The 17234-nt window shown below is 39.8% G+C and overlaps 1 protein-coding gene and 1 non-coding gene across 2 annotated transcripts; one reads left to right on the top strand and one right to left on the bottom strand.

Annotated features, from left to right (window-relative positions):
* The first annotated feature begins 5566 nt into the window (after window positions 1-5566).
* LOC148119011 (olfactory receptor 10AD1-like) lies at window positions 5567-8163 on the top strand. Its single transcript, XM_087898713.1, has one exon. It carries the CDS (start codon window positions 5890-5892, stop codon window positions 6841-6843), a length of 954 nt encoding a protein of 317 aa, XP_087754839.1. The 5' UTR covers window positions 5567-5889; the 3' UTR covers window positions 6844-8163.
* Window positions 8164-16712: 8549 nt separating this feature from the next.
* Window positions 16713-16816, bottom strand: LOC125407508 (U6 spliceosomal RNA). Its single transcript, XR_007234233.2, has one exon. It is a non-coding gene; the product is annotated as a U6 spliceosomal RNA (small nuclear RNA).
* Window positions 16817-17234: the final 418 nt, after the last annotated feature.

The raw sequence follows: 17234 nt of genomic DNA, 5'->3' as shown, positions 1-17234 counted from the left end.
ATTTCTGTATTCGATTTCATCGTCTGTTTTCACTCGCCTGCCTTTCTCCCCTTTTCTCTGCCTCATAATTTATTCCTCTCCCTGGTTTTCCATTAGTGCTTTCTTCTCAATCCATTTCCCTGACTGAATAGATTTTTCTGGCTGTCTATGCATTTTCCTTTCTTGCAGATTTGAGAAAAATTGTTAGAGCATCTCACAGAGGCTTATGAATATATTACAATGAGACACGTAATACAAAGATTCAGACTTTCTATTTGCTTTAAGATCTACAGAATAAACAGAATTAAAGAGAAAGAGAATGGTAGTTAGGGACATGACAAGGGTTTTTCCCTTTTCTATTAAATTTGTTTTAGTTAAAAAGTAATTATATCACTTCTCCCCTCCCCTTCCTTCCTCCAGCACCTCCTGTGCCCCCCCCCACTTTACTCACTTTCAAACTGATAACCCATCTTTACAAAGAATTACAAGCAACCTGACAGCTATCTAAGAATTTTCTGACCTAGAAAACTGGTCTTTAAACAAACTTCTGAGATCAAAATCTTGAAAGATCTCTTCTAACACAAATAGCTCAAAGAAGAAGAGGAGAAGGACCTGGTGAAGGCGACGCAGTGGGCGTGTACTGAATAACCACTGGTTATCACTTAGACTGATTTTAGTGTTTCCTTATCAGTTCCTCTTACACCAACCCACACAGGAAAGTGGTCTTAGCAGGGTGCTCTTAGCAAGTGGCAAAACTGAGATGTAAGCATGTTTTGGGCGTCCACAGTCTGAACACACAAGATACAAAATGTTAAAAGTCCAAACTTAAAGAGGGTCAGTATCACCCACTTGTCTTTATGAAGCCGGTTGCCTCAAAACTCAGGTCCAAATCCCAATTTATTCAGTAACCTCAAGGGGAGAGACGACCCAGCCCCTTCAACGAGCCCCTTCAAAACTTCTCAGAGAAATTGTCATGAATGACTTAGATAACCTTTTGCTTTATGGTGGTTCAAAGTGGACAGAATAATTTAAAATGCTATATTAAATTACTTTCAGGCTAAGTGCATACATAAATATATGTGAATTTTGTTTTTGGACTTGGGAGTCATACTCAAGATTTCACAGTTTACAGATATGAAAAATGTGAAATTCAAAACACTTCTGGTATCAAACATTTCAGGTAAGAGATACTCAACTTCGTTTATCTAAGTTCAAATTCTGAACTCTGAGGAACATTTCTTCAATACCCATCTATGATTTTCACAAATAGATACTGAGTCTAAGCAAATGTACCTTGCACTCCCTAATTCTGCCCCTGTCATTGAACAGGTAACTGCTCAGTTCTTTCAAAGGCTTTCAGATACGATGACCTGAACTCTCATATTACGCTGGTTGTCTCTACAATTACCATACATTTTCAAGTTGGCACAAATGGTACTACAACTCACGCGAACCATGGTCATGCTGAGATCACAGAAAAGAGCCAGTCTAATTTCACCCTTGCTATTATCAGTGTCAAAACCCTTTATAATTTCTTCCAAGCCTCTTTTGTACAAATAGCCAAACCCTTTATATCTAGAGGCTAATTCTATGTATGTATTAACTGGACACATTTTCCTCCTGCTTCTCTGTACCTCTTAGGGTTTGTGAATTTGATTATGTCTTAGAAAAGAGGAATTCTGTCTATGCTGTGTCTTCTCTCACATTATTGAAAAAGCCTGGAGGGATAATTCTCAAGAGGAAGTTATGATTGGGTTTGTTTGTTTTATTTATAGACAAATTTGGCTGAGTTGGTCTTGTGCATGCAGCCAGGGGCCCTGTCAGGTCGCATATGGGATAATGTTGTCATGTCCTGCAGATACTGTTCTGTTACAGACGCCCACTACATCTGGCTTTAATAATTTCTGCCACCTGTCACCATGATTGCTGAGTCTTTGGAGGAAGGAGTGTAATATAGATGCCCATTCAGAGCTGAGAATGCTACAATCTCTTATTCTCTGCTTGATAATCAATAGTGGGGCTTGGTATAAGTCACCATCTACTGAAAAAGGCTTCCATGATGTGGCTTGAGAGATGTATTATTGGTCTGTGGGTATAAAGATAAGAACATAGGGGAAAGTTTATTACTATGCCCATTTAGCAGAATAATAGCATTGGACTCTGCCCTAGAGCCTATTATCTAGACCCGGACAGGGGTTTGTCCCTGTCAAAATCATATTTAAGAAACTTGTTGGATTTGTCTAAGTCATAGTAAAGAAAGGGTTAAACATAAATCTCAGTCTTGCTGAGCCCAGGACAAAATGAACAGCGCCAGAAAAACTGTAGCTGAGACATAGTCAGAAATCCTAACAATTATTTTTAAATCTTGATTCCAACATGACTTAAAGGGGACAAAGAATCCCACAGGCAGCCCCCCTGTGGGTTCAGTGCTTCCTTTTCACAATGGCAGGTCACCTAGAATTTCTGGTAATCAAACCCATACTATTGTATATGTGTTGATTTACAATGCTTTAACTCTCAGAGTTTCCTAATTTTTTGCAACTGTCCAGACATCTATTTCTTTTTGTTTTAGTGTTTAAATAAATTATATCCTTTATGGCTATCTGAGGTTTGTATGCCTAGGAGTAGCTCTGCTTAATGTATTTTGGTTAGTTATGCCATGAATTTAACTGATAAATCAATGTTTTCTACATTAAATGCATACTAATATGCTAAGAATTCTGAGTTTCAAAAAAAGGAAGAAAGGAAAGGAGGAAGGGAGAAAAGGAAGAAGAGAGGGAGGGAGGGAGGGAGGAAGGAAGGAAAAAGAGAAGAGCTTTTAAAAATAGGTCTTTGCTGGCATAGTGCTGCGTGTCTGCAATTACAGCTCCGAGCGGAGAGAGTATGCAGGAAGTGGTGAGTTCAGAGCTAGCCCAAATCACTTGGCACACACACAAATGAAATAAACAGCCCTCTCATAGCTCCATCATTTATATGCAATCTTTTAAAGGAGGCAAAAGAAAGTTCTTTTAAATTAAATGTAGCCATGATATTCCAAACACATTGATATATGTATTGCTTTTTGTTTCATTTTAATTATATATTTAACATAGGCTCATAAATATAGTTTTAATAACTACAAAATATTTCATTCATTTCTCTAAGTAACAGTTCCCATGTGATAGTTCCTAAATTTTTCTCTACAAATAATGCTGGGATGTACAATTTTGTGTATAAAAATTCTTAACTGATAATTTATTTGAGTAAAATTCTTAAATGGATCCATGTACCATTTAGTCAGTTTCTGTAATGTCATTATGTGCTAAGCACTGTCTCAAAAATTTCATATGACTTATTCATTTTGTCCTCAGGTTAATCCAATAGTATTGAAGTCATTATTTTTCTTTTTTGTTTTGGGAGATGAAGAAACTAAAACCTAGTAACATAAATAACTTAAATTATACAGTTGGTAAAGTGGGGAACCAGGGTTTAAATACAAGTCCTTGAATTTCCCAAATGGTAAATGGTTTCCACATTAAAGGAATGAATATATTTTGATTAATTGTTTGATACATCTCATGCCATGTATTTTATTCATATTCTCCTCCAGCTCCCCGCTTTAATCCTCCAAGAGCTGCCCCACTTCCCAATCCCCTGCTTCCTGTACTTTCTGTCCTTTAAAAAAAATGTAAATAGCCCATCAGCTCGAATTTGCAATATTCATGTACTTCCTCATGTGAGGCCAGACCACACCCTTAAGGGAAAAGTTCTCTCTCTCTCTCTCTCTCTCTCTCTCTCTCTCTCTCTCTCTCTCTTTCTCTCTTTTTCTCAGAGCCAACAAGTATCAAGTGCCAATAAACCTCAGTTAGGGACTTATAGTCCTCCCTGGCCATGGCCATGGTGGATGTTGATAGACTTGATATCACACAGGTTATGTGCAGACAACCAGAGCTGCTGTGGAGTTGTGAATGCAGCAGGTCCTGTTGAGTCCAGACAACACCAGTTCTCTCCAGTCTTCCCAGAACTCTGGTTCTTACAATCTTCCAAGAGCTCCCAGAGCCTTGAGGAGGGATGAGATATATATGTCCCATTTGTATCTGTCCCCCACCGTGGACACCTAGTCTCTGCATTTGGCCAGTTGTGAGTTTCTGTGCTAACCACTCTCTGCACAAAGGAATTTCTCCGATAAGATCTGAGAGCTGCACTAATCTTTGAGTAGTGAATGAATTTGGAAAACAATTTGATACTATGTCCACTTAGCTAAACAATATTAGGCTGTGCTGGCTAGTTTTATGTTGACTTGACACAAACTAGAGTCATCTGGAAGAGGGAGCCTCCACTGAGAAAATTCCCTACCAGATAGGACTATGTTAAGCCATTTTTTCCAGAGTGGATCCAACATCAGCTGTTCTCCCAGGGTAATTCAGCTTCCGATGACATGGAGTCCTCTCTCGTACCTGATGCAGTGACTCTGTGACCAACCATCTTAGTCACAGCAACACAATGAGGTAAGGAATGAGTCCTTCCAAGAGTCCCATTTTCAATGTGCCATAGCGTGGAGAACCAGTGTCTCTGAACAGCGGGTCAAATTACTGCCTGTTCTGGGAGCATTTGGGGAGAGAAGTTCTGGCATCCCTGGTATAGACTGAGGCAGACCACAGCAGCAGGGGACAGATGCCCTTTCCTCACAGGAAAGAACTCGCAGAATGGCTCTCGTTCATCTTCAGTGTGGTGGTGTCCTGAAGCCACGTGTACCAGCTCTAAAGATCTAAGTATTAGATTTCCAAGAATTCTGAACCCTGGTCATCAAACATAGTTATTAGTAACAGATAATTTGACTTACAACTAAATAAACTATACTTAAAAACAAGTATAGTAAATATTCAAAAACCATCACTTTCTAATTTGGCCACTACATTTTACTGTGAACTATGCTTTCAGTTTGTATGCACAATCTGTGTGTGTGTGTGTGTGTGTGTGTTTGTGTGTGTGTGTGTGTGTGTGTGTGTGTGTGTGTGTGTGTGTAGGAAGGGGTAGGAGAGGCAGACGATGCTATTTCAGGACCAATCTAGTAGACACAAAAAAATCCTACATACAGCCCTTGGTTGATGTTCACACCTGTAGCCTACAATTGCCCTGACATTTTCTGTGCCTTTAATAGAATTTAGCGTAATTAAACTTGCTATCTTTTTTCCTCATTTCCCCTAGTCTACAGTTATGGAAGTAGGTTATCCAAACAGTTTCTTATGCTGGCTTGTCTTTGTCAGTCTGAACCAAACCTAAACACCCCTTGGAAGAAGGAGTCTCAGTTGAGGAATTGCTTCCATCAGCTTGTTCTGTGGACACACCTGTGGGGCGTTGTTCTAACTGTTACATGATGCAGGAGGGCCCAGCCCATGGACAGTACCATGTTTGGGAGCACTTGGACTGTATAAAAAAGGCAGTCAAACAAGGCACAAAGCCAAGGATAGAAAAGCAGTAAGCAGTATTCTTCCGTGGTCTCTACTTCAGCTCTTGTCTACCTTGAATTTCTGCCTTGGTTTCCCTTAATGATGGACAACATATAACCTATAGCCAAAATAAACTTCTTTTCTTAGGTGGTTTTTAGTCAGTATTTTTTCACAGCAACAGAAAATGAAAGCAAATCACTCTTTTTTTAAAGATTTATTTTTATTTATTTGTTATTATGTATACAGTGTTCTGTCTGACTGTATGCTTGCAGGCCAGAAGAGGGCACCAGATCTCATTACAGATGGCTATGAGCCACCATGTGGTTACTGGGAATTGAACTCTGGACCCCTGGAGGAGCAGTCAGTGCTCTAAACCTCTGAGCCATCTCTCCAACCCCCTGATCCATCTCTCCAGCCCCAGAAGATCACTTTTATACACTGTTCACTCACGTGCCCTCCCTCTCCAAACAGACTTCAAGGGATGGACCTACAGAACAGCAGCACAGTCTCAGAGTTCATCCTCGTGGGCTTTGAGCAGAGTCCCCCTTCCACACAGGCATTGCTCTTCGCCCTCTTCCTGGCTCTCTACAGCCTCGCCATGGCCATGAATGGTCTCATCATCTTCATCACCTGGACTGACCCCAAACTCAACAGCCCCATGTACTTCTTCCTTGGACACCTGTCTTTCCTGGACATCTGCTTCATCACCACCACCATCCCACAGATGTTGATCCATCTGGTGACCAAGAAACACACGGTCACTTTTGCCTCCTGTTTGACTCAGATGTATCTGGTCTTTGGTGTGGGTGTGGCCGAGTGCATCCTTTTGGCTTTCATGGCCTATGATCGTTATGTTGCAATCTGCCACCCACTGAACTATGCCCAGATCATAAGTCGGCAGATGTGTGTTAGGCTGGTGCTGACGTCCTGGATCTTTGGGATGGCCAATGGCATCCTTCTCGATTATATGACTTTTCGAGGTCCATTCTGCAGAGACAACCACATAGAAAACTTCTTCTGCGAGGCCCCCATAGTGATTACTCTCTCCTGTGGGGACCCTAAATTCAGCCTGAAGGTGATCTTTCTTGATGCCATTGTGGTGCTACTCAGCCCCATGGTGCTTATTGTCACCTCCTATGCCCGCATCCTGGCCTCCATCCTTAGCAGATCCTCTTCCTCAGGTAGGGGGAAGACATTCTCCACTTGTGCCTCCCACCTGACTGTGGTCATCTTCTTCTACACCTCAGCCATGTTCTCTTACATGAATCCCCGCAGTACGCATGGGCCTGACAAAGACAAGCCTTTCTCCCTCCTCTATACCATCATCACCCCCATGTGCAACCCCATCATCTACAGCTTCCGCAACAAGGAAATGAAGGGGGCCATGGGGAGAGCCCTTGGGAGAGGCAACCTGGCTCAGGCAGAGTCTTTCTAGCCTGAATTCCCTTGAGGGGTTCAATCTACTGTAAATAGAAGCTTATCCCTTTTCCAGTCTTACTGCTCAATGCTGGAGGGCTCCGCAGAAGAACATTCGTATGGTCCTTGGCACCAGACTCAAACTTTGAAGTCATTTTTCCTGGTGTCTAAGGCTCATGACTTGATTCCAGCATAGACTGAACCTCTTTGATTTTCTTGGTAGTGTGTTTTTGTGATTGGAGGGGCAAATGCAATGCACTAGGGGTTATGTCGCTAACTAAGAGGAGTCAAGCATCCTCCTCAAGATAAAGCAATTAGCGTAAAAAAAACACAAACTGATTTAGAGAGCTTTTGCATAGGGAAGAGAATAGTTTGCAAGTCAAGGTGTGGAGGCAGTGGGTTGGGGGAATGTTGTGTGAGGTATGCAGAATACCATTCCTGCATGGCGGCCCACAAATGCTTTAAGTTTATAGAGGGAAACAAGGGGATATTAATCAGTGGAATTTTATTACTTGCCAAAACCAGCAAGAGGATGCATGAAATTCTAGATTAATGTTTAGGAGGGAGACTCTAACTAGTGTTAAAGCCTGAAAGCACCAGCTTGTCCACTAGTTTGATCATAACCTGGGAGTTCCATCTGTGTCACAAAAGGCCTTAGAGTCAGGGAGACTTTGAGGAACCTAATGTCATTCAACAACAGAGCAGGGCTCCTTTAACACATTTGCACAATTGTTGCTTGCTTTCATCATCTTGCCCCAGCTTTCCAAGTAGTGAAATTACATGCACGAGCTACCATGCCTGCCTCTATTTCTATCGCCATCCTGGTCATGTGTTGTACCATTTAATGCCCTTATTTTCCTCCTAAACTGGGTCGTGGCAGCTGGACCTTTATTAATCACCCCAATAAGCTTCCTTGCCTTCCTTGGACAGAGTCTTCCTTTGTAAGGAGAGTTGCTGGCAGGATGGAGAACAGAGAGACAGTGTGTAGGTACGTTTGTTTTCCTGGCTCCTTTGATTACCCAGGTTCTACAGCCTTGATCACGGAGTCACAGATATCTCTGATCCCTTCCCTTTCCTCTTAAGGTGTTACATGATTGAAGAAGAAATGGGAAACATGACTAATCTATAAGCACAACGTTAAATCTGTAGTTTAAATATTCCTATAAGTGTAGAGATAGTTATGTAACTGTAACATTATGAAACAATCAATAAAAAAGTATGATTTTGAACATTGCTATAGTTAGTATCTTAGATGACCCTAAAGGCTCATAAGTTAAAGGTTTTACTGTAATTTCTATCTGGGATGTTCCCCCAGGGGCTCCTGCTTTGACCACTTTGTCCCCAGCTTGTGGTACTGTTTGAAAGGCCCTAGAGCTTTTCCACAGTGAGGTAAAGGCGATAGGCAGCCCTGGTTTAGATCGTGGACTCTGCTTCCTGGTCTGTAACATATGAGCAGCTTCCGTCCCTGCTTCCAATGCCACGGATGAAGTCACTCCCATTACCATAGTTTCTTCCACTTTGATGAACTGGAATCCCTCTGAAACCATGAGATCATCATCCCTTCAGCTATTGATGGCAGGTATTTGATCCCAGAGATTCAAGAGTAACTAAGGCAGGCATAGTCCCCACAGTACTGCCATAGAAAGAGAATGAAGCCATTGGGCCCATTGGGAGCTTTTGAAATTATTGGCATCATGGCTTTCAATGGACTTGTGAGACCCTGTTCTCTTCCTTAACCTCTCTAATTTCTGGTGACAAAATAAGAAGACATTTTTATTCTACCACACACTCTGGCAACAGTCTGCTGTCTCACCATGGGCCAAAATAAACAAAGCTAATCAATCATCAACCGAAGCCTTCAAAACAACTTACTGAAACAGACTTTTCCTGGTCCTGGATTTTTTCTTATAATGATGGGAAACTAACTCACACAAACACAGTAGAAGAGGGACAACTGAACTTTGGAAATAATATTTACCTGACACTGAGACCAAACTTGACAATTCCAAAATAATCTCTTCATAAACATAGTTGCAAGGGTATTAGGGAAAAAATAAGTGATTCTATTCTCTACTGTATTAACAGATATTTTATGACTTCGTAGGGAAATGTGAACAAACATCTGTTCATCTCAGAGAGGGCAGGAACAACAAGACCAAAGGAATTATTCCACCCAACTCTAGGTAGTGAACCAATTAATTTATTGGGTTTACTGATAGGAACATGTGTGACTCAAAGAGTCAGTTGACACATCACCAAGAATTTCTAAAAGCCGCTACCTCCCGTGAACTCTTGGCCCAACTCTCAGACGAAGAGGGTCTCCCCTTTAGCTCATGCCTATGCAACCTTGGGGAGGAAACTTGTGAATCTTCTAGAATCCATTTGTTTCCTGAGCCTTGTGAATTTCTCAGGCTTTTCAGTCTTATGAGATGCCCCACCACCACCCCTTCAGGAAGGAAGTCCAGAAATAGCTACAAGAGATGAGACTTACACTATGGTTTAAATGCAGGACATTCAACATTGAATGAACATTAGAAAAAGCATTACCATCCATCACCACATTTCCAGACAAATGAAGAAAAAGACGCCATCAACTCTGCCATAGCTTCAGGAAAACCTACTGAAACTCTGCGGAAAATTTGTGCTTTTTAAGGAATGCACTCTGAGCAGACCATGGATGGGGGAAATTTTTCATTAAAGTATTAAAGGGATTCTTGAGCCAGGCATGGTGGTGCACATCTTTAATCCTAGCACTCAGAGGGCAAAGGCAGAAAGACCTCTGGATTTTTTGCCAGCCTGGTCTACAAAGCAAGTTCCAGTCCAGCCAGGGCTACACAGAGAAACCTCGTTTTGAAAAAATCAACCACCACCCCCCCCCAAAAAAAGTATTAAAGAGTGTCTACACAAAAACCACCTGGCAAACATCATCTCTAATAGTAATCATCAAACTCATTATCTTGAAGACCAAATAAGTTTCACTGCAGGCACATCGCAGAAAGGGAGTGGAAAGAACTTAATTGTCAGAGGATGAGGAGGAGTGCTGGGAAATGCTGTCTTCTGGATATGTTGAAGTCATGAACACACAGTGACTCTGTTTATCTACAAAAGGTTGAGCCTGCAAACATTTCAGCATGGGTGGGGAAGGAGCTCATGAGGTTCACCCTAGCTGAGGGTCAGTTAGTAGATGCTGGTGGAAGCCATTTCTCTAGTACCCAAAACTGTTGACTGTAGTTTTGTCACTAGAGCCTTTAGTGTGTTGAGATATGCTCCCTCCATATCTATCCTTTTCAGGACGTTTGTCACGCAGGATGTTTGATTCTGTCGAAGGCCTTTTCTGCGCCTACAAAAATGATTGTGTGATTTCTGTCTTGGAGCCCATTTCTGTGAATGACATTTATTGATTCATTTAGATTGGTTCATCCCTGAATCTCTAGAAAGAAGTCATCTTGATCCTGATGAATAGCCTTTCCAATGTGATCTAAATTGACTTGCAAGTGTTTCATTGAAAATTTTTGCGTCTATTTCATTAGGAATATTGATCTTGAATTTCTTTTCTTTGTTGTTGTTATTGTTGTTGTGAGCTTATCTACTTTGGTATCAGCACAATACTGACTTCATAAAGAGTTGGGATGGGAAAGATGGCTCAGAAGTTAAGAGCATGCACTATTGTTGCAAAGGACCCTAGTTCAAGTCCCAGCATCTGCATCAGGTGGCTCACAACTGCCTGCAACTCAAGCTCTAGGTGGATCCGACTCTTTGGGTCTTTTCAGACACCTGAACTCATGTGCACATCCCTAAACACACACACACACACACACACGCACACGCACACGCACACACTTAAAAACAAACTTGTAAGCATTTCTTCCTTTTCTATATTTTCTATATTATGCAATAACTCAAGACATAGTGTTATTACTTCTTTAAAGGTCTTATGACTTCTGCAATAGTATTATTGCAATAGTATTATACGTATAATGGGATCTTTTTAGTTCAGAGAATTTTTTAATTTGGCATGGGGGCCTGCAAGAGGCTCCTCAAGGTGTTTCCCAATATCAAAGGGTTATCTTGACTGTTCCTTGTTGATCTACATTTATTAGTCCAATGCCTGCCCTTTCCACACCTTCTGCGTAATCTGGAAGGGATTCTGTTTGGATTATGCTTTGAAAAACATTGTCTCTAGGAACACCCTGTTTACCATTCCTTTTTATGTGACCTTGTGTACAGCAATGGAAACAATTTTTCTTCAAACCTCTGGAAATCACCTCTCCTATTCAACTATCATCATGGTTATAAGATTCAATATTGACTGTATCTCAGGTCCACTCCTCCAAGAGTTCTGTTCTTGCCTTTAACAGCCTAATTATCCTTTTGCATTGAGAATTAGCATTTTTAAAAGCCACAGATTCAATTATTATTTGTCTAGCCTCTTAATCTAGCATCATTCTATTTATCACTGAAGTCAACCTTTGTAAGAAATAAGTGAAGGTTTCTTTTATGCCCTTTATGACTTTAGTAAATGACTCAATTTTCTTTCCTACTTTTTCAATTCCGTCCCAAGCATTCAAAGGTGTTGCACATCATAAAGTCAGGGTATGGTCATCATATAGAGATTTCATTTCTATATTAGCATAATCTCCCTCTCCAAGAAATTAGTCTTGGGAGATTTTCATACTTCTAGCCCTGTTTTATTGCTTAATGGTCTTAGTCTCATATTTCCACCAGGTCCTCCCTTGTAATTGTGGACCAGACTTCAATCAAGGCTGCTATAACCAAATCTCTCCAGTCTTGAGAGATAATTCTGTTTTAAGTTGACCATGCTTTTAACATTTAATTCACAAAAGGTGAATGCATGTCGTATGAGATTATTGCTTGCTTGAATATCCTTAAATCTAACATTTTCACAAGAGTCCAGTGAACACTTAACTAGCCTTGGAGATATCTGTCATTTACCAGTTCCTGTAAAGTAACTGGATATATTAAGATTGGTTGTTTGGAAACCTTAAGCAGTTTCTCTCTAATCTTACAATGCAATGCTGAATTTGGTTCTTTAAATTCCTCTCTCTGGATTTGAAATTTTCTATGATCTGTTTTAATAACTTTTTCTAAGGCCTGAATTTTGGCACTCATATCAACCAAGTTTTTCAGAGATAAGCCAAGAATTATCAAGATGATAATTATCATTATGTCAACGCCAGTTAAGTTGATTATCCCTTCATTTAATTGACTTAATTGCTCCAATTTTAAATCATGCATTGCATAATCATACAAAGACCTATCTTTCTCTAACATAATTATGTTTCCTATTTTTAATGTGGGGAAAAAAACCTCTTTTTTTAAAAACTAATTTCCCCCTTTAAGAATTCCCAGTTGTTTCACCAAGTCTGCTGACAATAGCAATGAAGATGTGAGGCTGACTGCTGCTACATAGAACAGTAGAAGTCTGAGAGGTTTTCATGACAGCTACCTAGTTTGGCAGCAGCCAAAGAAGAGGGTCCAGGGGAAAATCCACCAGGAGAGAAGAAAGGAAAACCCAGCCAGTGGGGGCAGTGACGCTTGTTGCGTGTAGCTCTGGCCTATGCCAGTGACTGCAAAGCCACAAGCAAGAGGCTTTTTTTTCCCCATGAATTTGTGACCTAAAGCTGGATGCCAGATGTGGCAAGAATTCTCATTGGTCTTAGTCATAAAAACCCAGAGTCAGATATAGGAAATAATGCTGAAAGATCAGAAGATAAGAGCAGCCAGTCAGTACTTCTTTCTTCTACTGATTCCTTAGAGGTGATCCTGTCCCTATAAATCCTCAGACTAAATGCTGTGTTGGTAAAACCTCAGACTGACTGACTGCTCAGACTGAATGCTCTGAACTCCTGTCTCCTCCCACCTGATGTCCCTCTCACCACCCAGCCATAGCACTCCCATCTCCACCTCCCTAGTGCTAGGATTAGATGCAATGATGTCAAGTGTTGGGATCACCTTTGTGTGAACTCTGTTTCTTTTACACAGAGTCAATATCATATAGCACAGGGCAGCCTTGAACTCACAGAAATTCATCTGCCTCTGTCTCCCAAGTGCTGGGATTAAAGGTGTGTGCCACCACTGCCTGACTTTTATGGCTAACTAGTGGCTTAACTCTGCACTTTGAACTTCAGGCAAGCATTATTTGTTAGATCAGAAACAAAATATCACTATGTCTAGTAATACTTGTTTTTAGAAAATTGGGTACATTTGTGCTTGGTGAGCCCTGCATTTAGAATTGTAACATCCTCTTGATAAATTACTCCATTGGTTAGTGTTAAAAGACCCTGTTAATCTCTTCTGATGAGTTTTTGTTTGAAGTCTGTTTTTTAAAAATTAGGTATTAGAACAGCAATTTTTGACTGTCTTGTCATTCTGCTTGTTTGGAATATCTTTTTATATTCTTTTACCCTAAGGTGATGTCTGTCTTTGATGATGTGCTATGTTTCTTAGAGGCAATAAAAGGAGACTACTTGATTTCTAATCCAATATGTGATTTTGTTCATTTTTATTGGGAAATTGAGACCACTAATATTCAGTTGTTATTAAAAGATGTATGTTAATTCCTGCCATTCTGTTGATTTTGTGATATTTTCTTCATTAACATTTGCTTAAACTATTCCAGCATTGTTTAGTCTTTTTTCCTGTAGCATCTTGAAATGCTAAAACACATCATTAAATATGTTTATTCTTCTCTGAAGTCCGAAGTATTCCTTAATTCTTTTTTAGAACTGACTTGGTAGTCATGAATCCACTTAGCCTGAATTTCTCCTCTAAAGTTTTGTTTTGCCTTCAATTATAACAAATATTTCTGGGTATCATGCAGCTGTGGCTTTCAGAATTTGAAATCTCTCTTTGAATATATTCATTTCCTCTTTGGGATCTTGGAACATGTTATAATCATTAATTTGAATTCTTTGTCTGAAATTTTCTCTAAGTCCCTCTCACTGGAGGCCATACTTATAGAATTGTTTTCTCAAGAATATATGTTGTCCTCGTTTTTAAGGATATTTTGTTTATGCATTAGAACCTTTATATCTGGTGTTAAATTGATGTTTGAGGGTATTTTTATTTATTTGAGTCTTTATTTGTTTTAAAAAATTATTTTTATTGAGATACATATTTTTTTCTGCTCCACTCCTTTCCTCTCTCTTCCCCTTCTACCCTCTTCCCTGGTCCTCATACTCCCAATTTACTCAGGAGATCTTGTCTTTTTCTACTTCCCATGTAGATTAGATCCATATATGCCTCTCTCTTAGGGTCTTCTTAGTTGTCTAGGTTCTCTGGGATTATAAATTGTAGGCTGGTTTTTCTTTGCTTTATGTCTAGAAGCAACTTATGAGTGAGTACATGTGATATTTGTCTTTCTGAGTCTGGGTTACCTTCTCTCAATTCGATGTTTTCTAGATCCATCCATTTGCCCACGAAATTCAAGATGTTATTTTTTTCTGCTGTGTAGTACTCCATTGTGTAAATGTACCACATTTTCCTTATCCATTCTTCAGTCATGAGGCATTTAGGTTGTTTCCAGGTTCTGGCTATGACAAATAATCCTGATGTGAACATAGCTGAGCACATGTCCTTGTAGTATGACTGAGCATCCTTAGAGTGTATACCCAAAAATGGTATTTCTGGGTCTAATTTTCTGAGAAATCACCATACTGATATCCAAAGCAGCTGTAGCAGTTTGCACTCCCACCAGCAATGGAGGAGCATTCCCTTTACCTCACAACCTCTCCAGCATAAGTTGTCATCAGTGTTTTCGATCTTGGCCATTCTTACAGGTGTAAGATGGAATCTCAGAATTGTTTTGATTTGCATTTCTCTGATGGCTAAGAATGTTGAACATTTCCTTAAGTGTGGCAGACCAGTTCAACTGGAGCACTGGGGCTGACAGGACAGGGTCTCAGGAATAGGTGGATAAGGAGTCAGCAAATGACAGAAACAAAACTCAAATGAATTGCATCTGAGTGCATCTTTATTAGGAAGGAGGCTCATCCTTTATACAAAAAAAGACTGCTTAACAGTATGTATTGTTTTTTCATGTAGTACAGATTATTATTAGAATTTTATATCAGATACATGAAAATAGATTTTCATCAGACAGATGTTGTGGTTGGTCATGCTAGACACGGTTTGTCATTAGTTTAGATATAAATCATTATCTAGTCTATGAGTTCATGACATTTTGAGCTAAGGGCAAACAGTTGTGGTTAACAGTCACACAGTCTACAGTCTTTGTATATTTCTGAAATCTATGCAAAAAAAAAAAAAACCTTCTTCTTTCCTCCTTCTCCATATTTCTAAGTCCTTTTCAAACCTTCCCCAAAACCAATCTCAAGACATTACAGGCATTTATTTCTCTCTTTTATCCTTACCCCATTTTTGTTAAATCTGTCATAATTGCTTATTTAAGTTTGCCTTTTGTTCTTTATTTACTAAGCACAAAATTAAACCTGGAAGCCTTTTTCCCTTGAATGTTAATCCATCTTCCTCCATTAGCATCATATCCTCCTGTATATGGCAATGGCTCATCAGTAGACTCTGGAAACTTAAACATACTGTCTTCCCTTCCAGAAGAAACCAGACTGTATTCCTTAGAACATAAGCAGGTAATGCCAAAAGTGCAAGGACTCCAATGCAGGAAGCACTGCACACACATCTTCTCTGCGGGCACTTTTTCTTGAAGCTCGGGCTTCAAGGTCTGCACCCCATTTTTATTGGATTATTTGTTCTTTTGATAACCAATTTCTTGAGTTCTTTGTATATTTTGGAGATCAGATATCTGTATGATGTGGGGTTGATGAAGATCTTTTCCCATTCTGTAGGCTGCCTTTTTGTCTTGTTGGCCATGTCTTTTGCTTTACAGAAGCTTCTCAGTTTCAAGAGGTCTGATTTATTAATTAATTCTCTCAGTGTCTGTGCTACTGGGGTTATATTTAGGAAGTGGTCTCCTGTGTCAATGCATTCAAGTGTACTTCCCATTTCTTCTATGAGAGTCAGTGTGGCTGACTTTATGTTAAGGTCTTTGACCCATTTGGACTTGAGTTTTGTGCACGGCAATAGATATGGATCTATTTTCATTCTTCTAAATGTTGTATCCAGTTATGCCAGTACTATTTATTGAATATGCTTTCTTTTTCATTTATGTATGAGGCATATATATTTGTATTTGGGGCATAGATTTCCTCTTGATGGATTTTTTTCCTGTGACTAATATGAAATGTCCTACTTTGTCTCTTTTGATTGATTTTAGTTTGAAGCCTATTTTGTTAGATATTAGGATAGCTACACCTGCTTGCTTCTTAGGCCCAGATGATTGAAAAAAATTTTCCCAACCCTTTACTCTGAGACTACGTCTGTCTTTGTGGTTGATGTGTGTTTCTTGTATGCAGCAGAAGTATAGATTCTGTTTTCGTATGCAATCAATATGTTATCCTGTGTCTTTTTAGGTGTGTTGAGTCAATTTATATTAAGGGCTATTAATGACCAGTGATTGCTATCTCCCATTAATTTAGTTTTTGTTGTTGGTAATGTTAATTTGTATGCTTTTCCCTTCTTTGGGATTTGCTGCTGTAAGATCACCTATTGTCTGTGTTTTTGTGAATGTAGTCAACATCCTTGGGTTGGAGCTTTCTTTTTAGTACTTTGTGTAGAGCTGTGTTTGTGGCTAGGTATTGGTTGAATCTGGTTCTGCCATGGAATATCTTGTTGTCTGTCTAAGGTGATTGAAAATTTTGCTGAGTATAGTAGTCTGGGCTGGCATTCATGGTCTCTTAGTGTCTGTATAATGCTTGACCAGGACCTTCGTACTTTCATTGTTTCCATTGAGAAGTCAGGTGTAATTCTGCTTGGTCTGCCTTTATATGTTAAAAACATATGGAACATACAAATTTGTGTGTCATCCTTGCACAGGGCCCATGCTAATCTTCTCTATATCGTTCCAATTTTAGCATATGTGCTGCTGAAGCGAGCATTTAAGTCATCTTTCAATGGAGGTGTTTTCAGTGTTCGGGTAGAATGTGCTGTAGTATGGCTGAAGTATCATTTTACTTTATTAGACTGGTGTTCTGTACTGTCCTAGTTAGGGCTTTAATTATTGTGAAGAGTCGCCATGACCACAGAATCTTTTATAAAGAAAAACATTTAATTTCAGGGGTTTACAGTTTCAGAGGTTTAGTGCATTATATATCATCACAGTGGGAAAAATGGTGGTATGCAGGCAGACGTGGTGCTAGAGAAGGAGCTGAGAGTTCTATATCTTACAGAGGCAACAGGAAGTGAACTGTGTTACTGGGTGTAATTTGAGCATAAGAGACCTCAAAGCCAACCCCCACAGTGACACACTTCCTCCAACAAGGTCATATCTTCTTCAACAAAGCCACACCTCCTAAT

This window comes from Myodes glareolus, chromosome 19 (genome assembly GCF_982192425.1).
Source record: "Myodes glareolus chromosome 19, mMyoGla1.1, whole genome shotgun sequence".
Lineage (NCBI taxonomy): Eukaryota > Metazoa > Chordata > Mammalia > Rodentia > Cricetidae > Myodes > Myodes glareolus.
Note: the sequence above shows the minus strand (reverse complement) of the source record. Positions and strands in the feature narration are given on the sequence as shown.

Coding starts and splice junctions, on each gene's coding strand:
- LOC148119011 (XM_087898713.1), top strand. CDS start 5,890: ATGGACCTACAGAACAGCAGCACAGTCTCAGAGTTCATCCTCGTGGGC.